General features: G+C 36.1%; 1 protein-coding gene across 2 annotated transcripts in view; it reads left to right on the forward strand.

Moving 5' to 3' along the window:
* Positions 1-12,604: 12,604 nt before the first annotated feature.
* MYPN (myopalladin) overlaps positions 12,605-24,808 on the forward strand; it is a gene marked incomplete at both ends in the record, with an annotated part of 66,118 nt that continues 53,914 nt past the window's right edge. Inside the window, one exon of one of the 2 annotated variants that reach the window (XM_079717707.1) lies at positions 12,605-13,506. In XM_079717707.1, the coding sequence (XP_079573833.1) occupies positions 12,605-13,506 (902 nt within the window). Of the gene's footprint in view, positions 13,507-22,767; positions 22,788-24,808 lie in introns of those variants that run through there. The other variant, XM_079717708.1, reaches the window with a different exon arrangement.

Raw genomic sequence — 24,808 nt, forward strand, 5'->3', positions numbered from 1 at the left:
ACATTAAGTGTTATAATAACTGATTATTTTCCCATAATTACTTTAATAAATGTATCAACCATACTCTCAGTTTTGTATCAGGTAAAGATGTTTACACGTGTCACATGCATCCTCCGCATGGATATGTTGTGCATTCCTTACCTTTTATTCTTTAAAATTTCATGTTTATTATCCTTTTCATCTCATCAAAGGAGAAATCAATAAAGTCTGTTTCCTTAGTCATCTTAGTCATTATCCACCCACACCATCCATCCAGGTTAAGAACATCGTGCAGACTGAGTTATTAAAGTTGATCCAAAAGAGCAATCTGTTCTAAATGACGGTCCCTGGATCTGCCACGGAACCCTGTAAATACCCTTCATTACTCTGGCAGGGCAGTATCACATTTCCTTCATGCTACTTTTGTGGCTGACACAAGTTAGGCAGTGAGATTTGGGCTTTGGATGATCCTGGTTGATTGATACAGGAACGGTCCTTCTCCAGGGACAGGTAATAACAAATTTACTTTTCAGGATAATAAGTATTCTGTTTATAGTTTTTTAAAATGTTTTTAGTTTTTAAAACTAAATAGGTTTTGAACTTATAGCTTTTTAAGTTTTTTTAGTTTTAGTTTTAAGCAAGTGTTTTCAGTACCGTTGACATGAAAAAGACATTTCTTAAGGATTTAATTGTAGTTCTCAATTACACTGTATCATGGGGTTTGTTTAAGACCCTCTATAATCCACCATACATACATTGTTTTGGATGGTCAAGAACTTGCCTCTGCTGTGTTTTTCTCATTAGCAAAGGTTAGAAAATAATACAAGTCTCTATTCTTTAAAAAATAAGATATAGAGGATTGTTGTTTTTTCATCTGATACTTGAGGGGAATACCTCAATATAAATCTATAAACTTTAAGCAAAACTCATTGAAAATTTGGTATATGTCAGAAATTTCTTTTAAAGAATAAAAATCTAAAGCAATCTGGAAAAATACAAAAATTTTATATGAATCTACTAGCACAGAAATTCTCACATGCTTATCCTCCAAGTGAAGACTTCCTCTGTCATAGATCTTCCAGATTCCTTGGCATTCCTGTGGATCACCTCAATGTGAGTAAACTGTTTCTATAACTGAGTGACTGAATTAAGAAAACAGCTGAAGGCAAGCACAAGATCATGTTCAAACCACAATAAACACATGTGTTAGATGGGCCACTCAACTTTATGGGGAAGGCTTAAGACATGTAAACTTGTGTTTACTTGTCACTTATGAAATTTGTTTTTAACTATGTTGGATATATTTTTTAAGTTTTAAAAAGTATTCTTTGTACCAGTAAACTCTGGTAAAATCTAAACTAGGAGGTTTGTGGTGTAATGTTTATACAATTACTAAGATGATATGCAGGGTACGGGCTACATTACTTGGGAGCAGAAACCAATTTTAAAAAACTAGAATCTAGGGCTTCCCTGGTGGCACAGTGGTTGAGAGTCCACCTGCCGATGCAGGGCACACGGGTTCGTGCCCCAGTCCGGGAAGATCCCACATGCTGCGGAGCAGCTAGGCCCGTGAGCCATGGCTGCTGAGCCTGCGCGTCCGGAGCCTGTGCTCTGCAACGGGAGAGGCCACAGCAGTGAGAGGCCCGCGTACAGCAAAAAAACAAAACAAAACAAAAAAACTAGAATCTAGAATACAAGGTTGATATACTGTAAGCAAGGTATCCACAGTTGCTGAATATTATTTATTTAAAGTATTTATATGCACCTTTTTTTTCAAAGAGCTCAAAAAATTTTGTACACTATCTGTATTTGAAAATGTTACAGTAAAAATGAAAGAAAGATTACTGCTATTCAGAAATTCTTTGTCTCTTTTTGCCGTAACTTTTTTTTTTTTTGGCATTTTAAACCGATTTTAATTCTTCCTATTGATTCCTAATTCCACTGCCCAACCAACTCTAGTTTATCTTTCAGTATGGGTCTCCTTCCACCTCAGTGTTCTATACTTGAGTGAAAGGTAGGATACCAGGCTTATCATGGAACAGTTTGCAAGGAAGCAGAAATATGTTCACTTACAGTGTGTGCAGACATTTCCCTTTGGAAAATCAAATTGTAGCACATCTTTGTGCTAAATGAAATGGAGGTTTTACTTTTTCCTGTCCTGACTCAAGACTTAGCAGCACTTATATTCATTATTCATCAAGATCTGAAAGGGATAGTGGTGGAAGATCCTCTCTTTAAATAAAAAGAAATCGTTGGAGGACCTACCTAAATAGAAAATGCAGAAACACAATTAAGTAGTCTTGAAGTTAATTTCAGCACAGATAAGAGAGCAAACAACCCTGTACACTGAAGGTCTAGATTAATGCAGTAATGAAAGTAACCTATCCATATAACTCAGTTATTCTTGTGCCCTCTTCCCTCCTCAGTAATAGTGCTTTCAGTCTGGATTATTTTAAAGTTTTCCTCAATAGTCTTTTTCATTTTGCCTGTGTAAACTCAAAGTTCCTTAACAAAAGGTATAGTGAAGCTTCTGATTTGATCATAATAAACAAATTTTATATCTATTCAATATACTATAGGGAGTCTCAAGGTGACTGAAAAAGGTAAAAAGATCTCTTAGTAAATGCCATGAAGGCAGGAATTCTGGTATATTTTGTGCACTGCTTTATACCCAGTACCTGGTACATAGTAGGCATTAGATAAATATTTGTTGAATGAATGGGAAGAAATTCTACAAGTATTGTGTGATTTAATTAAGAAAGGTAGATTTAAATCAATGTATTTTATGCTACCCAAATCTAAGAATGACCCTTAAAAAAAAAAAAAAAAAACCAATGGCATTTATCTGAATTTTCAAAACCCAGGCTTCTACCAAGACTGAAATAATGGGGTTAACTTTTTTTTTCCAAATTCATATTCTGAAAATATATGAAATTAATATCAAAGAGCCTATACTTTGACAAAGTAGGTTTTTGAGCAGATGTTGGTTTGGCTAAGGATTCTCTTTTATTGTTCGGCAATGCTTGTAAAAGAAGAAATCTGGCATTGACTTTTTCAAAATAATATACAAAAAAAAGTTATTCCAGGTACTAAAAAATGAATAGGAGTTGTAATGTGTTACATTATATAGTAATTTTGACTTTTAAACAGTATCTGATTAGTTTTTTTTCTAAAAAAGTTTGTTCAAACTAATCTGTTACTGGGTTTATTCTCAGACTGATGGCTTTTTCCTCTCCATTTTTTCTGTGATCTCTAGTTAACAACTTTTAATGTTAGTTATCTTCTCTGCTTTTGCTAAGCCTTTGGACAAACTGTTAAAAAAAAAAAAAACCTCTCAGCTTTGGGGTTTGAGGTCCAAAATGTTGGACCTCACTTTCATACTGGCTTTTCATAGCCAAATTTCCTAAAATGTATCAGTGGTTAAATGAGAGTAAATTTCCCATGAATTAGAGTTAATTCTCTTACCTTCTATGTAGTTCAGGGAACTCTACTCAGTGCTCTGTGGTGACCTAAATGGGAAGGAAATCCAAAAAAGAGGGGATATATGTATATGTATGGCTGATGCACTTTGCTGTACAGTAGAAACTAACACAGCATTGTAAAGCAGCTATACTCCAATAAAAATTAATTATTAAAAAAAATAAAGTTAATTCTCTTAAAAATTAAGAATTTTGATATATTTCAAAAAATAATGCCATTTTATTTGACAGATGGAATGTGTTATAATGAATTTAGTATTAATTCCAAACATAAATCAATAAACAACTTAGGCCTCTAGCTGTAAGTGAAATTCTATAGGTAGGAAAACTGACTGACCCCCACCTCCCATAGGTGCTGTCCTGCTGTGGAATCCCTTTGCTCAGTTTTCTCCTATCCAATCAGGTGGAATGTTTCACAGGCACATGGTTTATACAGCTCAAAATAACTTGGGACCTGTGAGCTAACAAATGCTCTGGCTCCGGTGGTGACAGGTTGTCCAGCTTCTAACAGCCATCTTCACTGAACCTAAGGTTAACTCCTCACTCTATGGACGGCTACTCTCCATTTCCAAGGGCGTGAAGAATTTTCTTTTTCTCCTGTGCTTTCATCTAAAAGTTCTCCTTGGATAATTATCATCACGGTGGAGTGCTTGGTTTGGACATCCTCATCTGGGTCAACTAAAAAAAGAAAGGTAATATCCAGATTTAAGTTCTCAAGTATGTTTTGATAACAAGAAACTGACAATGGGAAAGGGATATTTGCGAGACCTAATTACTGTTGCTTAGAGTGAAACCGAGGATAACTTTCTAATTACGTATGATGGGACACAAAATTACATGAAAAATAAAGTTTTCTATGTGGTCAAATTTTGAAGGGGATTGATGAGACCCTCAGAGATCACAGCCTACTCGGGTCCTAAAGGAAAATATCTTAACAGAGGAAGTCGTGACATGTGTATTATCATTGGCATTTTCCATACATTCATTTATTAAAATTACGGTGTTTGTATAGAGAATATGTGTGCAATACCTATTTCCTTTTAAAAGGAAATCAAATCTAAAATAATATGACTCCATAGTTAAAGACTTTCATTTAACATCTTTTTTATCATGTAAAAGGATATGCTTGCTATATTTAGTGTTGGGAGATCTGCTCCCTGGATTAATGTACACAACAGCTGCAGCAAGTCTTGCTCAAAGGACATTGCTCTTTCTTTCTCCTTTCTCTCCCCCTCTCTCTCTTTCTCTCCCCCTCTCTCTCTCTCTCTCCCTCCCTCCCTCCCTTTTCAGCTGCATCAGAAAGACACTTGACAGTCAGTGGCAAGTGTTTGGCTTGGTACATTGCACTATTAGCAGTAATTAGATGCACAACTTGAATTATATTTTAATAACCGTATAAACAAAGATAAAGAAAACATGAGTTAATCTGTATTTCCATTCCCAAAAAGTGAACATTACAGTAAGGGTGCTAAGAAATTTTATTATCTTATCAACAGATTTTTTTACTCATACTTGTTAAAGATACTAGCATTGATCAGTTTGAAAGAAACAAAACAGCTAACCAGTTTCCTTTCTCAAAAAATTATTATTCAACTACTTTCACATTGGTAATGATGAAATGAATTCTACAAGCTCTAAATTTAAAAATTGTTTTAACTTTTTAGTCTCTTCTTAATAACTCTTAACTTCACATAAAATCCATATAATCCTTTTCTAGGAAATAATAGCTATAATAAATAAATAAATAATAAATAAAATAATAGCTATTTTCTAGCTATAATAAACATATTTTTAAACAAAAATTAAGATATGCTGTCTGATGCACCATTTGACAATAATCAAAATATTTAAAATCAAGGCCATCCCATGAAATCTGAAATATATGCACACTATACTTACTTTGTCGGGACACAAAATTGTAAACATTACAGAATCTTATAATAATGGAGTATGAAACAAACAGTTGGACATTATCCAAATTCTGGAGGTTTGTCTCTATTCCCACTTGTAGAATATGGCTAATGCTATTGGAACTCCTAACAACGTATTAAAGCGCCAGTGTTCCATATGTGTATAATTTAGAATACAGACTCTACTACAGACTCTAATACATCTATTGTATAATAGAATATAGTTTCTAGCTTACAAAGGCACACATTCAATGGAATGGACTCAGAACCACAATTCATGGACACAAGAAATTGAATGAATTTTTATCCCAACAGGGTTTTGGAATTCATAGAGATGGTTTTTCAAACTTATTTTTGAAGAAACGGGACTACAAGTAAATTAGGTTTCACTGTGAAAGGACTTTAATGAACTAATGTTAGTACATGAAAAGGCGACAGCTAAATTTTTTAGGTTAACTCCTGGATGCAATAGGAGTAATGAACTCAGCTCATTAACCTGAAAATAGAAGATGAATGAGACTGCTAACCCCAGAATAATTAGTCTCCTCATTGACATTGAGATTTGACAAAGGCATTGCTTGTAGCATGGTGTTATTGCCTATAACAAGCCAAAAACATGAAAAGATTTTCTTATCTCTTTCCTTCTCTTAAGAGATATAGAAGGATTAAACACCACAGAAATATTTTCTTAAATTTTTATGGTGCTTTACAGCTGACAAAGAGCTTTTAAAACTGCTAAGGCCTTGCGCTTTTGCTTAAAGGGAACAACCCGTGTACAGACAAAATGGTGTGTTAAGAAATTTAAGAACATATTTTCAGCAGTTACATTTTTGGTGGGCACAAAAGTTGGTATGACTATTTACCTGCAGTCACTGAAGAGTTCCTACAGCTCATGTATAACTAGAGTCACCTTGACAAGCTCTGTATAGACTGTGTGCTACATAGCCCTCCACTTGGAGTCACAATGCACCCCACGGTCTGAGAGAGGCCCAGCAGAGCCTTCACACCAAGGGCTGGAACTAGAACTAGATCTTGAGATCACAAGCCGAATTGGGGTCCTTGCTCCTCTTCCAATCTAGCAAATGTGTCAACTAGGGAAGTTATCATTTTTCAAATCCTTAAACACCTAAAGAAAATGGACCCAAATATTAAGAGGCCGAGGAAGGATGAAAACGTTTACATTTTTTTTCTTATTTAAAATGAATCTTTGAGTTAATGGGGATTGACAAAGTTTTCTCATTTGGGACTTCGGTATAAGAGCTAAGTTCATCATGAATGGTGAATTGAGAGTCAAATAAAACCTCATTTTTGTGACTACCACCAAACCCTTTTTTTGGTCCTAGATTCCTGAAGCCATCTTACTTGGCTTCATTACCTTTTTTAAGGGTCATAGAATTTACTTCCATACTATTTATTTGCTATATTTCAGATTAAATACTAACTTTGGGCTCTGGTTTTGGTATCCTTTACACTAGTGCTCCCCTACAGAAAAGGATTACCTTAAATTTGTATAGTGTTCTACATTTCTAAAGTTCCTTCACAAACAAACCTATGAAGTAAGCAGCGTAGTTCTGCTCCTCAGTTTAGAGGTGAGTTAATTAAAGATGTCTATCTTTTCCTATTCCAGCTCTCTAGCCAAATAACTATTAAATATTAGACAGTTTTTGTGTTCCCCTAGAAACCAGATTTGTTTTCTCATTTAATATCTAAGAATATTTCACAGCCAGAAAACTTCAGTATTCATGTTTTAATCCAAGTTACTTCATATTAGGTTTTGCCAATTCTCCGGTCAATGCCCCAATTTAAATGCTCATATTATAACCAAAAGATGAGTTTATAACTCATGTTATTTCCAACAAGGTCTTCTCAGAACCTACAGAAGAATAGTGTTAACATGACTTGAGAAATATGCCCAAAGGTATCAGCATTAAGTTTTGTTTTTGTAAACAAGACTCTTAACATTTTCAGCAAGTTCTTAGGTCAGATCCTCTTTTCAGCAAAATTCGTAGGGAAAAAATATAGATATTTAACAAAAGAAAGTGAAGAACATTCAATAAGCATTCTATGTGGCTAAATTAGTTTACATGATTTACTAAAGTTGGTCTTGATGACACATCAACTGCCTCATTTCAAACCTAAGACCATTTCATCAAAAGCACAATCTGTTTTCAATGGCATTTATTCATTCTTAGTTTGAAAGCAGTGTAATATCTGTTTCAATTTATAATAAGCAGAAAGAAGGAAGCAATGTCCAATGTCACCTAAACACACCAGTTGAAATGTCTAAGAGAACTTTGACATTTGTCAAATGAAATGTTTAAGAGAACCCTTCCTAAAACTTGCTCCTGCCTCATCCCAGTAAATAATTCCACCACTCATCTAGTTGCTTAGGCCATAAATACTGGAGTCATTCTTGACTCTGGTCTTTCTCTTGTACCCTACTTTCAATCCATCAGCAAATCATACTGGCTCTATTTTCAAAAGATATCTCAAATCTGACCATTTCTCGCCATCTTCCTCTAATACTACACATTGATCCAAACCAGCATCATCTCTTGCATTCTTTGCATAGCAGCCACAATTGAACTTTTCCAAAACCATGTAATCTGCTTCAAAAAACTTTAAAATGGTTTCCCATTCACACATTTAGTAAAACTCAGAGTCTTTCCCATGGTCTGAAAGATCTTACATGCTCTAGCCTTCCACTCTTCTTTCTCACTCACCTCCTGGCCCACTGGGCTTGACTTGGACACACCAAACATTCACCTCCCTTGGCCTTGACACTTACTTCTTCCTCCCAGATGGTCACATGACTAACTTCTCCACTGCATGAGAAGCTTTGCCTGACATTCCTAGCCAAAATATCAGTAGCACACCTTCTTCTCTACCTAATCATTCTCTATTCCCTTGCCCTACTTTATTTTTCTTCTTAACATTTATATCTTCCCTACTAGAATGTCAACTCCATGAGGGCAAGGACTTTGTCTTTTGTTCACTGATGAATCCTCAGGGCCTAGAAGGGTGCCTGGCACATAGTAAATGCTCAGTTAATATTTATTGGATGAATAAATGAAAGCTGGGTTATCATAATAGCTCTTGGGTTTTTTAAAAGTATAACTTTTATAACAGTTTTAAAATTAATGCTTGAAAGAGAAGGCAATACATTTTCATATTTCCTATTTTAGGTAATATTTATCAGTTTAACAATTTACACATGCATTGCCACCTGAGAACCATCTGAGATGGAATTGTTATTATACCATTTGATAGATGAGGATAATTGAGATTCAGATGCAGTAAGTGACTTGCTCAAAATAGCAAAGTTATTTAGTGTTGGAGCTGGGATTCAAACCCAGGTTTTTTATTATAATCAGATGTTCTTTGATCCTTCTGGTATGAAAACAAAGCATAATTCCAGTTATTTTATCGACCATAAATAAATTTTTATTTGAAAGTCACTTTGAAGTTATTACTGCTTTTACCAGTTTATATTTTTTCTTTGTGTCTGTAAGTTTCCTTTGTAAATATGATTTCTATTTATCTGTCTTACTTTAGCCTGAAACTTTAAAAAAAGATAAACAACCAAAGATTTAGTAGGAAGTTCTAATGAACAAAAGAATTCAACAGATATTTTCTGATCACCTTCTGTGTGCTGTGTGTGTACAGAGATGAGGGTGTACAAAACAAAATAGGGTAGACAGAAAAGTAAATAGGCAAATATGTATTGTAATAAGTGCTGTGTTTGGGGGTTAGGACAGTGAATTTTGGCACCACACTGGAGAGGTACCCAGCCCAGAAAAAAGAAGAAATCCCAGGGCCAACTCTCAGCTAAGAACTGAAGATTGTATACGACTTGGCCCACTAAGATAGTGAAAAGAGGTGGAGAAAGGGAGCAGCCTGAGCAAAGAGGATATGTACAAAGATCTGAAGGCAGCATAGTTTGTTCATGAGACTATGCATATTTCATAGAATACAGATACTCTGAATTAACTACAAATTCAAGTTCAGTTTCTCTTCAAAGTGTGTCCTTGGATCAAGTCACATCACTAGTTCTACTTCTACTTCTTATCATGGTATGGTATGTGGCCACAGTTGTTAAATAATAATAAATAATAGTAACTACCATATATTGAACATTTACTAGATGCCAAGCACATTAATCACCCTTCAACTTATGAAATAGCTGCTGTTATTAACTCTGTTTTACAAACAAGCAAACTGAAGCTTACAGAGGTTAAGTAACTTTCTTGAGTTTATACAGCTAGGAACTGTCAGAACTAGGATTTGAACCAGATCTATCTAACTCCAAAGTGTTAGGTAACAACTGTTACATTCAAACATTAAAGAAATCCTTAATTTTGAATGCTTGAAATTTTTGTTATAATAATTTCTCATGACTATAAGCATCAGAACAGGCACACATTTACACCTCAACTGGCTCCTTTTTTTTTTTTTTTTTTTTTTGGCCGCACCGCAGGGCATGTGAGATCTTAATTCCCCAACCAAGGATCGAACCGTGCCCCCTGTAGTGGAAGCACAGAGTCTTAACCACTAGACCGCCAGGGTAGTCCCACTGGCTCCTTTTCTTTAAAAAACAACAACAAAGAAATAGTTGTAGAGAGAAGTGATTACTTATATGTGTATTTTCTTCTCTATTTTCACCATACATATAAACTTTTTGGAAGTTCTTCAACATTAACATCACCTTTACCCATGTACTGTTTTTTACTAATATCAGTTGAGTGCTCATTATAGTGGCTGGCCCTGTTTTACGAGATTTGCAATCGTAATGTTATTAATCCTCACTCCCTTGGGAAATAGACATTATCCATGTTTTACAGACGAGGAATCCAAAGATCAAAGAAGTTAAGTAATTTTCTCAAAGTCACACAACTGCTAGGAGATGAAGCCAGAATTTGAAAACAGATTTATCTGATTCCAAAGCCAATGTTCACTCCATGTTGCCTCAAGATAAAAGCCATCTTGAAGAGTTAGAGACAAAGTTACATTAAAACACAATATATAGTAATGTCTAACTAATAGAGAAAAGACCATCCTGATTTTTATAAAGCACTGAATTTCCCCCCTCACATTTAAATATATACAGAAACTCAAACTTGGTTAATGGGATAGTTGATTTACAAATGGAAAGGATTTTCAATCAGTATATTAATTACATTTTCAAATAGCATTTTGCACCTTATTTCAATACCTTTAACTGTTCCTCTATAAAGTTAATGCACAAGGAGACAAATTTTCAGCTGGGATCTCAATTACATTTTCATATACTATTTTGTATATCATTCACTGTGCTTCAAAATTTTAAATAGCCATATAGTTCTATTTAATGAGCATATCATAATTTAACTAATTTCTAATTGGGCATGGTTCCAATTTTTTAATATTATCATCCATACTATGATGAATATCTTTGTAGATAAATCTTTGCGTCCATCCAACCCCATTGCATTTTCAATTAATCTTTTTTTAAGGCACAATAAAGCTCACCCAAACAAGTGGCTCCAGTAGTGTTAATCTCAGGCTATGGAAGCATATGAAAAAACATTTTGCTGTAGGTGATCCTTTTAGCCATCTTTAATTGTCCTCTCAAGGTGACTGCCTACCTTGTCAATTTAGAGGTTAGTTTTAGATAGCACTCTAAAAGTTTGAGAACTAGGGCAGTCCCTAGGAAGCCCTGTTTGTAATATTTTGTGATATTACAAATACTTTTATTTATGATATGAAGCTGTCATATAAAAGAAAGAAGAAATATTAGCTGAAATAAATTTTGTCATAGAATGTTAAAGCCAGAAAATACTTAGGAGATTACTTTCCTCTCCATCTTCCAAGCACAAGGCACACAGTAGCCAAGAATGGCAGATAGTCTTCATCTCCATTACCATTTCTGAGTGGTTGGTGGTGGCTGAGGGACTGGAGAGTTAAAAAAGTGAAGGTCAATGGGAAGAATACTGTAATCAGTTAGCTACATCTCTTAAGGAGGAGAGAGAGGAGTAACAGCCTATGGGTTACAAGCTTGCTATCCTTGTAGTAAATGTGTGAGTGAATAAATGGGTATAACATTAATAATATGAAAGTAGTTTGCATTACCAAAATTTCTAGTCCAAGGGGCTTTGAACTAAAGTTATTGTACTATTTTTAGAAGACTTTACGAATTATTTATTTTTGCATAAATATACCCATATAATTTATGTTAATATATAACTGATTAGAATATACTCGTATAATTACAATTTAAAATTAAGAAAAGGGTATACAGGGCTTCCCTGGTGGTGCAGTGGTTGAGAGTCTGCCTGCCGATGCAGGGGACACGGGTTCATGCCCCGGTCCGGGAAGATCCCACATGCCGCGGAGCGGCTGGGCCCGTGAGCCATGGCCGCTGAGCCTGCGCGTCCAGAGCCTGTGCTCCACAACGGGAGAGGCCACAACAGTGAGAGGCCCGCATACCGCAAGAAAAAAAAAAAAAGAAAAGGGTATACAGTGAAAAGTGTCCTGTCTTGCACCCCACTTCCCTGTCTTCCATATCCCCTCTTCACCAATGTTAATTTAGGAGATTTTTTTAAAACCTAGGCTCTAACTCACACCTTTGTAGAAATTAAAATAATTATACCTTATTTGAAAAAGCTAAATCATTATAGTTTTCCAGAGCACACTGAGCCTAAAAACAACACTGAATTTAAACAACTTGTCTCTAGTCATAAAATAAAAGCATTATTTATTTTCATGAGCTAGGTCAAGTTTATATTTTCAGTAACTAGATGAGATTATATTGTCAACATCTTTTAATTTCTGTTATTTTATTACATTCAGAGTAAGGGGGAGAGGATGGAGAGAAAACTCTCTGTGTATGAAAGCACTTTAAAACTAAAAACCCTTTACAGATATTATCAAAATTATGTTTAGAAACTGTATTTAATATCTCTATAGTTATAGCATAGCTTTCAAAATTGAACTTGTATTTAAATAATTTAATAAAGTGATAATCACCATGTTTTTATTTCCAATTTCAGGGAAACCTCATTCAGTTCCTCTCCATTTTACAATATGAGAATAATAACCGTTAAGTCTTTAAAGTAAACTTTGTGAAAGTATCAAAACTAGGCAATTTTTATTTTCAGATTTAAGTTCTTAAGCATCTATCATGCTGTAATAAACACAGACTTGTTATTCTGTAGAAATGATCCAAACTTTTTGTTATTATTGTTATTTTGTGACAGCATGCAAGACGACAGCCTAGAAGCTTCTACTTCCATATCTCAGCTTCTAAGAGAGAGCTATTTAGCTGAAACTAGGCATCAGGGAAACAATGAGAGGAGTCGAGCAGAGCCTTCCTCCAACTCTTTCCATTTTGGCAGTCCTTCTGGAGCTGCTGAAGGTGGAGGAGGCCAAGATGACCTTCCAGATCTTTCAGCCTTTCTGAGCCAAGAAGAATTAGATGAAAGTGTCAATCTGGCAAGACTGGCAATCAATCATGACCCTTTGGAGAAAGCAGATGAAGCCCAAGCTAGAAGATGTTTTTCTTCTGATCAGATGAAACACTCACCCAAATCAAGTTTTGACCCTAACTTCTGCCAGGATAACTCACGAAGTCCTACCAACTCTAAAGAGAGCCTCCAGGAGGCAAAAAGGCCACAGTATAGTTCTGAAACCCAGTCCAAAAAAGTATTCTTAAATAAGGCTGCCGATTTCATTGAAGAGCTGTCATCCCTTTTCAAAGCCCATAGCTCCAAAAGGATTAGACCTCGTGCCTGCAAAAACCACAAGAATAAATTGGAATCTCAAAGCAAAGTTATGCAGGAAAACAGCTCCAGTTTCTCAGATCTATCAGAAAGAAGAGAAAGATCTTCTATTCCCATCCCTATCCCTGCAGATACCAGGGATAATGAAGTGAACCATGCCCTTGAACAGCAGGAAGCCAAGAGGCGCGAAGCTGAGCAGGCTGCCAGTGAGGCAGATGGGGGAGACACCACCCCAGGGTCTTCTCCTTCGTCTTTGTACTATGAAGAACCTCTGGGGCAACCTCCCCGGTTCACTCAAAAGTTACGGAGCAGAGAAGTTCCAGAAGGAACCAGAGTACAGTTGGATTGCATAGTGGTAGGAATTCCACCACCTGAAGTAAGGTAAAAATATCCCATTAGTAATGTTTGGTAATTACTTTCCATCTACTGTGATCCTCCTCATTTTATCTTTCACGTATGTGGTTTCAAAAATTATATACTCCCTTTGAGTCAGAGTTTAAAGCAACACTGTCTAATAGAAGTGTAATATTAGATATACATTCAATTTAAAATTTTCTAGTCATCACATTTTTTAAAAATCAAAAGAACTGGGTGAAATTAATTTTAAAAAATATATTATTTAACCAATATATTAAAAATATTACCATTTCAACATGTAATCAATATAAAAATTATTAGCAGGATATTTTACATTCCTTTTGTCACCAGGGCTTCAAAACTCAATGTGAATTCTGCACTTACAGCACATCTCAGTTTGGATGCTAAATTTTCCTAGGAAATACTTAATGTGCATTTAGATTTCAAAAAAATGTAGTTGAAAAAGTAGATTGTTAGACCCAAGTTGTTCCAAACATACTTAAAAGTTCTGTAAGAACTGAACTGAGTATCGGCTTTTACATTTAAATTAATTAAAATTAAACACAAATAAAAATTCAGTTCCTCAGATGCACTGGCCACATTTCAAGTGCCCAATACCACATGTGGCTAATGAACACGTATTAGCACAGGTCTACAGCCTGTAGCTTAAAAAACAAAGTATTTATGACCTATACTCAATGAATACCTGTGGTATTTTTTTAATTAAAAAGAAACCAAATAATAGAATAAAGTCTGATAGAATAAAGGTAGAATAAGGCTGTGACAAAGATCAATCTAAAGATTTATTTTACATGTATTTATTACTTTTGATATCCACTTAATGAGCACTCTTCTCCCTAATGCCAAAGTCTTTCCCTAATATGACTGATGAGTAGAAAGGATATTCATCTTTTATGTGTCTACCATCAGCTTTTCTGTGAAGTAAGTAAAGCTTAAGCTTCAAGGCTCTTCATGTGCACAGGCTACATCTAATTTTGTGTTCTAATTTTATTTTATTTTTTTAAGAGGTCTTTACACTTTTATGAGCTTCAGGCCCCACAAAATCTGGATCCAGCCTTAACCCCCAAGGTGACATTTGCTACCTCTTATATTATAATGTAATAATACATGAATAATGTGCTGGAAATATATTACTTTTATAGAGAATTACTGGTATTTAGAGTCCTATAAGAGTTACTTTGCCTCCCTAACCACCTAATTACTACTAGAATACTATTTAACATTTATTCTAGTTATGTAAGCAGGGCCTCATCTTCTTTTTGCAAAATATTCATATTATAGGGTAGTAATATCACTAGTATTAATAATATCTTTAATTATGTATTCCTATTGGTTAAAGGGATTTTAGTATAAAAACATATTCATATATTGAATTTTGCTTTTCAGAGTCAACATAAGGCAATATTAAATATTATTTCTACAATGGCATATATATTTTACTATTTAGCTATCCAACTGACCTCCTTGAGGCCAGGGGTTCTATTGTTTTACCTTTGGATCTTGAGCACCAAGCATGGCTTCTAGCCTACAGTAGTTATGCATAATACAGTAGTCACTAAGTTATGAGTAAACTAATGCATAAAAAAACAGGAAAACAAGAAACTCAACTTAGATTTAAATCAGGCGTGATACAGTTGGACTAAGATGTGGCAAAGGGTTGGAACTGCACAACACAGGGCAGTGTCTACCCTTCTACTCTATGCAAGTCTGATGACACTCCCTGGAACTCTGGTCAGTCATGTTGGCAAGATGTCATCATAGCACCATGATGTATACCACTCAGTGGCATCTGGTCAGTCTAAGTAAGCTGGTAAGCACTCAAGTTACGGCACACATACAACTTACTTAGATTAATCCTATCCATTCCACTAGTTTCTGGTCATAGATTGGACTCTTTCAAAAAAATTAGACCAGATCATTCAAGACTCATCCTCCCCATTCTCGACCATGACAATCTCAGATACAAAAAAGACTTCAGTGCTCCCGTGAGAAAAATTACCCAGGAAGAATTACAAAATACCCATTCCTTGAAAAACAAAGTAACCTGGTGGTCACTCAGAAACTATTTAGTCAACCAATTAGATATTTGCAAATTTAAAAGTGAAAGAAATATACACAACTTCCATGTAGCAATACTAGTTTTTACCTGGAGAGCATTTCTTCAGTGATAGAATTCATGCCTGTATCCCAACCACTGTTTCGGTGGCAGGAAATTAATATGTACTCACTAAATATTTTCTGAATTTCATGACAGTAACCATATTAAGAAAAAACTTAGGATTTTCCAAATAGACTATTAGCTGTCATTATTTTCCTAAGTACAGAACTTATATAACTCTAATCACAAAGCAAATATGTATTGAGCTTTTGCTCTAAACTCAGCACTGTGACCAGTGCAATGACAGAGATGGGTATAAATGTGTCCCTGCTCTCAAGGAACTTGCAATCCAGTTAAAGAAATCATCCTAACTCTACTCAGTACTCAGTACTCTGTAATGACCTACATGGGAAAAGAATCTAAAAAAGAGTGGATATATGTATATGTACAAGTAATTTGCTATACAGGAGAAACTAACACAACATTGTAAATCAACTATACTCCAATAAAAAAATAATGATAATAAAAAGAAATCATCCTAATTTTTTTTTTTTTTTTTTTTTTTTTTGTGGTACGCGGGCCTCTCACTGCTGTGGCCTCTTCCGTTGTGGAGCACAGGCTCCGGATGCGCAGGCTCAGCGGCCATGGCTCACGGGCCCAGCCACTCTGCGGCATGTGGGATCCTCCCGGACCGGGGCACAAACCCGTGTCCCCTGCATCGGCAGGCGGACTCTCAACCACTGCGCCACCAGGGAAGCCCCATCCTAATTTTTATAGGACAACCATAAGACTATCAGACTTCAGAGAAGGGCTGGAGGACTAGAAAGGTCAAAGAAGACTTCAGAGACATAAGGGGATTTTAGTTGAACCTTGAAGAGTAAGAAGTTAGGTAGAAATTTAACTCATTTATTCATTCAACAAATACCTATTGAGTTACTAAAGTGACTCATTGATGGTACAAAACAATTGGGAGCTATTGGAGGTCAGGGACCTTGTTTTGAAACCAAGTCTAAAACTCTTCTAAGAGGGCAGTTCACAGTCTAATAGAGGAATCAGACAGACATATAATCAAAACATTGCAATACTGTGTAATAAGGGCTGTAACAGAAGTATGTATAGGATGCAATGGCAGCTCAAAGGAAGATGTGATATTTTGCCTGAAGAGCAGGATGAAGGAAGCATTAACGCTGGAGGTGCCACTTTAGTTGAGAAAACTAAGGGTGGAAGAGGAAAGCAAGGGGAAAGGCCTAGAGACGAACGTTTTCAGGGAACTGCAAGTACTTGGCTATGTGACGAACATGGGATAACAGGTGAGGAAAGATGAGAGAAAAGACAGAAGAAGTAGGCAGAGGGACAGGTCCTTTTAGGCCAGGTCAACTCAACATGTTTACATAAAAGTACAGATGCTGGAATAGTAATAATATCTTTAGATGACAGTGAGGAGACTGAACTAACTGGAACACAGTGGAGCCAGATGATTTCGAAAAGCCCTGAAAGCAAAGTAGAAATAGTTCAGAAGTGGTTTCAAAAGCAAGTGGAAAACATTTAAGGTTGTGTATAAGGACGTACTAAGATGAAAGGGAGAATTTAAGGAGAGTTAGTCTGGAAGAATGAGTTAGACCCCAAAAGAATGGAGCCATGAGGCCACTTAGGAAGCTGTGAAGGGTATTCCAGGCATCAGATGCTCTGATCAGACCAGGGTAGGGGTAGTGCGAAAGCAGAGAAAAGATGTGAGAGAGCAATATTTAGAATAAAAGAAACCAAGCCGAACTTGGTGAACGACTAGATAGGAAGGATGAGTCTGAAGCTGGGTACCTGAGAGAACTCTGGGGTCACTGTCAAGGTCTGAAAAACTGGAGGAGGTGGATGATTTGAGTCTAAGGAGATGGAGGGACCATATCCAGTAGACAGTCAGAAATGCAGGATTGAAGGTCAAATGAGAGGGTAGTGGAACTGGAGACATTCCAAGGAATGCCCTGGACACTGGGAAATTTGGACACAGTATCTCTGGCATTACAAAGGGACTATAAATACAGGTAACACTTGGAACTAACTTCTAGCTGTGCTAGACTGCGCCAGGGTTTTCCAACCTTCTTTTGGCAGTAATTCCTCCTCCCATTTTTCTCCCCACAGTAAATCTGCTACATTACCCCAATACATACTTCACACACACATGCACTTTTTTAAAAAAATTTTTTATTGGAGTATAGTTGCTTTACAATACTGTGTTAGTTTCCGCTGTATAGCAACACACACACACACTTTCTAAAGATAAAATTAGTGCTTCTGGGATTGAAGAGAGTTGGGGTGGAGGGGAGCATGCAGTCCTACCCTGCTCACCACTGAAATTCCTAAAGCATCTAAATAGAACCCAGAAGCACAGATTTTGATTTGGAGAACGCCTTTAAAAATGCATTAAAATAATGAGACACTTTGGTTTGCCATAAAGGAAAACACAGTCAAAAAGAAAAGTACCCTTTTTGCTATTTTTGCAAGTAAGTGTAATACATATACCTGGCAACTGAGGTCTAACCTTGTATGTGTGTGCCTCTTTGTGTTCTCAGTATTCTACCCATGTTTTTATAACCCTAGTTTATCAAACTGAAGAATCCTTTTTGCCTATATTTGTTGATTTCCAAGTTGACTGGGAAGAAATTGTTTTGTTTTGTAAGGGTAGGATCCTATATCATTAAAGCTAGCTGTTTTTGAAAGCTTGTTAATCTTGAACATAGCTTCATTGGAGGAGCTGAAATACATTCATGCGTTACCCACAGATGAAAGAGTCTGCAGGAATTCACAGCAAATGGCCCTGATCCCTTTTTGTATCCTGACTCAAAATTCTTTTCCCAGGAATGTACAGCTGGGTCACACTAAGTATGTTTGCTTGTACATAACACTCTGAAGCAGCAAAAATTTACCTTTTATAGATGCTGATATCTGCTTTGGCTATTAAGTTTTTGCTATTGCTACTTCTGGACATTTGCCTGTAAGTGGCTGCTGAGGAAATAAAAAAGGAAATAAATTAGCTGTAAAGACAAAGGATGCTTGGGAATTCCCTGGCTGTCCAGTGGTTAGGACTCCACGCTTGCACTGTCAACAGCACTGGCTAAGATCTCACAAGCTGTGTGGCGTGACCAAAAAAAAAAAAGACAAAGGACGTTTTAAATAATATAGGGAAATTTTAAAATATTATAAATAATTATATATGATATGTAATGTAAAATATTATGTAAACATTTTAAAACATTACATTATTTAGGGGCATTTTCTTAAACCTTTTGGGAAAATCTATATACCTTCATTTACTCATTCATGCAACAAATATTAAGTGTTTATTAATGTGCCATGTACTGTTCCAGGCAATAGGATTAAAGCAGCAAACAAGGAAAATTCCCTGCCTTCATGGATCTTAGAATCTAGAAAAGAACACAGACAAAAATTCCAGTGATTATATAATTACAATTGTGATAAATGTTATAAAGGAGAGTGCATAAAGCAAAGGGACCAAACCTTGTGAATGGGTTGGGGAAGGTTTTCCTAAAAAGTGGTATTTAAGCTGAGACATAAAAGATGACTAGGAGTTAGGCCAGCAAAGCGGAATTTAGGGAAAAGTGTTGCAGGGTGAGGGAATGACAAATTTGAGGCAGTGAGACAGTGGTTAACTTTAAGACATTGAAGGGACTGATGTCACCAGAACATAAAGAGTGAGGAGGAAATGGTTTGGGATAAGTTCAGAGAGGGAGGACAGAGGCTGGATTTCAAGAGCCTCCCAGAACAAGCTACTCCAAGTGGGTCCCTGGACCAGCAGGTCAGCATCACCTGGAGCCTTGGTGGATATGCAAATTTGCAGGTTCTACGTTGGACCTACTGAATTAGGATCTCTAGAGCGCAGGCCCAGACATCTGTGCTTTAACAAAGTGCCATTTGTTTCTGTGCTGAGAACTTTTGCGATCTCTACAGAGACCTCCTCACCCAGGGGGCTGGCCCCTTGCTCTGCTCCTTGACCTGAATGTTGTAATCTCTACTTCGTGCTCTAGCACCTGCTCCTCAGTCCCTACTCCAACAGTACACCCCTCACAGCCTCTTTCTGTTGGTGTCACTCACCCTAGCAGGTGGTTCTTTGAGGTAGATCTGTTTTGAGATAGAAAACCAAGCTAACTTCTGTGGTGTCCACTTGGCCCATGGGAAAACCCACATCTTTGCCCTCACAAACTTTGGAAATGTTGGCGGTTTCCAATGCAGCCCTCTCTTCTTGCTCTTCCCTCTTGGACAATGCTAACTATCATTTCACCTTAAAAGTTTTTGAGGCAAGAGCTGGGTAAAGCCTCTGTACCCCCACCAACTCCAGAGGCTACAAGTCAAGACCTCCAAGGGATTCTGTAGAAGTCCCTGTCACTTGCCTATTAACCTTCTCTATTCAATCTCTAAACCTCCTCATCTATACTCCCAAAGTGGAAAAGGATCACCAGACGGAATTTTCTGAATTGTTTTACAAGTGCATTTTGAATAGATACTGAAGAATATCTACAATATGGATATATTATAAGAATAATAGCACAAATATCTGTGTGCTGCCTTACTATCATTTTTAAATCCACTGTCTTCCTGATCCTGTCCCTTCCTCCCTGCTCAGAGGTAACCACTAGCCCAAATCTTGTGTTTTCTCTTTAAATTTTTCTTAACAGTTTTTCTTCATAATTTTACAACGTATCCTTATGTCCTTAAACAATATTGGTACAGAAGTATTTACAGGTGAAACGACACAAAGTCCTATATTTACATTAAAATAAGTCAAAGTGGGGAAAAGAGGAAGGTATAAAAGAAACACATCTGCCGTTTGTTGAAGCTCAGTGATGCGTGCGTGGGGGTTCATAATACAGCCTCTCTACTTTGTGTACATTTGTAAGTTTCCATAATAAAGAGTTTAAAAAATTTTTTTTAATTTTACTGTTGTAAAATGCTTATGTAAGTGGAATTATAATGTACGTATTCTTCTGCTACTTGCATTTTTTTTCTCTAAAAAGCATACCCGTGATGCTGCGTGTAACTCTCATTCATTCACTTTCATTGCTACATAGTATTTTACTGTAAGGTGAGAGAATTGTATCACTGATGTACATTTGGGTTGTTTTCAGTTATTTTCCTAATAGGAACAATGTTATTATAAATGTTATAGCATAGTCTCCTGGTGCACAAGTATGTCTAGGCATGGAATTGCTGGCAGAGCATGTACAACTTCAACTTTATAATAACACCAGATTATTTTCCAAAGGAATTGTTTCAATTTACATTCCGACCAACATTACATAAGTGTTCTGGTTGTTCTACATTGTTGTCAATATGGATATTATCAGCTGTTTTAATTTTTACAAATCTAATAGGTATGAAGGCTTCTTGTTGTGATGTTCATTTTCACAGTTACTAATGAGGTTGAGATTCTTTTAAATATGTTTATTGATCATTTAGGGTTCATTTTCTATGAGGGGTCTGTTTACATCTTTCACTAGTTTTTCTACCAGTTTGTTCTTTTCTTATTGATTTGTAAGAATTTAAAAAATATGATTAGGAAACTAATCATATGACATTGTGTGTTATGAAAATATTCTCTCCCCATTTGATCTTCCTTTATGGTATCTTTTGATAATTAGATATTTTTAACTTTAGTATCAAATTAAGTGAAGTTTCCTTTATGGTTTTGGTTTTTATAGTTTGAGTCTAGTGTAACAAGAATTTTCCACCTGGAAGAACTCAATAAATGTTAATAAAAGTTAAAGCATAGACATAAGCATCCCACCTGTAACCCCACACTCCTGTGAGTGAAATATAGCCATTGGACGTGAAAACTTAAGTTCGTTAACTCAGTAGTGGTCAAACAGGACATATAAAACACTGAATTGTGTTATGAAATCCAACATAACTTTGAGTCCTGTTAGAAAATGTCTACTATTATATACTCCAGTCGCACTCTCTATATGAAGAGTCATTCTGATGCATGGAGAGAGCTGAAGGTGTCAGTAAGTAAATAAACTACCTTTTGGCTATTTCAGGGCTTACATTCTTTACTTATTATCAGGCATCTAGTCCCCAAGCCTTCTTGAAAAATAAAAATGAAACAGACTAGAGGCTATAATAATCTTAATTTGAATTCATTCACTTAACATTCATACAACAAACATTTTTTTGGAACAGCTATGTTGTGCCACACACTGTGCTAGGAAACAGATAAACAAGTAGTAAACCAAACAAACATGATAATCTCTGCCCTGTGGTGTTTATTGTCCAGTAAGGGAGAGAGATATTAAACAAATAAACCTATAAGTAAACATACAATTATAAGTGATATGTAGGCTCTGTGAAGTAAACAAACAGGGTATTAGGAGAGGGAGTAGTAGGAGGTGGGACAGGGACATTGGAAAGGCTGGGTCAGGGTTAACGGAAGGCTCTGAGTAATCATTCTTTTAATGAGCATTACTACTGGTGAGCCACAATAACACATTCAAATTATGTTTAGGAGTTGTTAATGTGCTAAAACAATGAGTCATAATATTTAGTCATACCATATTTTAGACAAAATAGTAACCTAAGAGCAGAATGGTGATATGTAGCTTAAAAGTCCAGTTAAATCTGAAAAGTGTGTCTCTTCAGTGTCTTCATTCCCAGGCTTGGTAGCTAGCCAAATCAGCAGGTCTGGCAAGCTGGCCTTAGTGCATTAAGGATGGAGCCTTCTTTATCATTTGGACTTGTCCCATTTCCCCAGATCACTGACTCATTTCTGCTGAACCATGAATCATGTCTGGCATCCAGTGCCATTCTGTAAGTGTCATGAAGATTTGGAGTTCTAAAAACATGCATCTGGGCAGGGTACTTCTATGAAAGCATTCCCTAACATGGATAGACGTTTGAGGAGAGCATGTTTCCTCCTTCCCCTCAAAAGTCTTCAGAGTAGCTGGGTAAATTTTAATTTCTTTTCAGTAGGCAGCCTGACTGGTGCGTTATTTCTGAGTGGGTCATGGTGTTAAAGTAAGAGTGACAGCGGTTACTAGCTGTCCTTTGGGGCTGGCTGAAGCCATCCTGGCCATCTGCGCAAGGACAAAAATGTTTCTGACAGAGAGTTTGGGCATTTGAATCACTCCACTTATCGCCTCCAGCTGTCCAATTGCTCAGAGATGTTTCCACTCTCATTTTGGTAAAGAAGAGAAATGTTATCCAAAGAAATGAGATAACCTTATAATGTTTATATAAGGGAAGGTGTTTGTTTTGAAATATTTATATGTGTCTTATCAAATTAATACAGGTACATTGCTTAACAAGTCAAATAATATTAAAAAACGGACGATTTTCAACTCTTTTTGCAGTTTCCTATTTATTCACCTCTAGATTTCTAAATTATATGCCAGTGGTTCTCAAACTTTTTGTTCTCAGGACCCCTTTACAATCTAAAAAATTATTGAGACGCAAAAGAGGTTCTGTCTATGTGAATTATATCTATAATTATCATATTAGAAATTAAAACTGAGGAACATTTTAAATAGTTGCTTACTTATTCATTTTAAAATAACAGTGATAAACATGCTCATATAAATAATTTTATGAAAAGTAACTGTATTTTCCCCAAAAAATATTTGAGTGAGAAGAGTGCCATTGTTTCACGTTTTCTGCAAACCTCATTAATGTCTGGCATAATAGAAGACAGCTAGATTGTCCTATCTACTTCTGCACTTAGTTTGCTGTGATATGTTGTCTGGGTTGCAGTAAACTTTAAAAATCTGGCATTGTACAGATATGTAGCTGGAAGCAGGAGGAATACTTGAATAGCCCTTTCAGATAATGTGGCTATTCTGATTTGATACTACATGAAAATTCAACTGCAGTAGTTTCTTAAAGGTTAGTTGCAATATGAAATCTGAAACCATACCAATGAACTTTTGTACCCTGCTGTACTAAAACCCTTTGTCTGTCTTGAACTTTGAATGGATAACATCACACATTGGTCACTTGGAAAATGAGTAATGTAGATCTTCCAAATGTTGACAAATTTTATTATATAATATTTAGAAAATCATATATGTTAATATCATGGATTTCATTAAAAATCTCTTTAAGTATTAGGAAGCCCTAAACTCACTATGGGAGATACAAGTTTTCCAAAACTCTAATTTTTCCTTGAAAGCTCAAATTTTCTCATTGGCAACAAATGGGATCAGTTATTTTTACTTGAAACAACAGGCTTACTTCCTTCATTTTTGAGAAAACGTCTGCCGAATACCCAAATCTGAATAACCATAATTTGTCAGCTGTTCTTTCAAGTTAAGATACTTACTGTCTCATGCATTAAGTGCCTAGTTCAACTTAAAAAGCCACACAAGTGCTCTTCTGTATTCAGGAGAAATGCTTTATGCTACTTCCCATTTCTCCACCCAGAATGTTAAAAAGATGTGGACTCAACGTTGAGATGCAATAAATGTAATGATTTTTACTGCTTCATTGAGGACATTTTTAAGTGAACCTGGCTTTTATTTTTTAACTTCAAGTGTGGTGGTGAAGAACACAATGACCACTACTCAGTTTTATGCTGCTGAAGCACCAGCAATTTTACCCACTGTGGCTTTTGCACCATCAGTGTAAATGTTAACACAGTGAAAAGGCAAATACTATCTTAGTATTATAGGAAGATAGGTTTGTCTTCACAGAAAGTGAAAGTGAAGAGAACCACTGTAATATGCTTATAAACCACTATTGCTTGGTACGCTGATGCTATTTTCTCTTTACTTCCTGTTCCAGAAGATGGTGCTTTAGCACCCCTTCACTAAACCAGAACCTCCATTGTTCCTTCCTTCATCGCCTCAGTATAATCATAACACACTCTTGTTTTAAAAATTTTAATGTTTAACTTCTTGTTACTATGTAAGTATTATTTTCTGCCAAGCCCAGTAGGGAAAAATGACTGCTTCCTTCCTTGTATAACTTTTAATTTTCACCTGGAGTTGATGACTGTCTCGTTTTTTATATGCTTAGCTCTGTGGTCCTAAGACAATTCATCTCAGTTTTCCAATATATTTGTAAAACATTTCCTAAATATTCTTTTCCACACAGTTAAGCCACCAGGCCCATTTATTTTTTACCCTTCTTCCTCTTGCTCCAATATGGAGCAGCTACTCACACAGCCAACAACTCAGCCTTCATCCTGGGGCATCTCCTAACTGCTCA

This window comes from Hyperoodon ampullatus, assembly GCF_949752795.1.
Source record: "Hyperoodon ampullatus genome assembly, chromosome: 1".
Lineage (NCBI taxonomy): Eukaryota > Metazoa > Chordata > Mammalia > Artiodactyla > Ziphiidae > Hyperoodon > Hyperoodon ampullatus.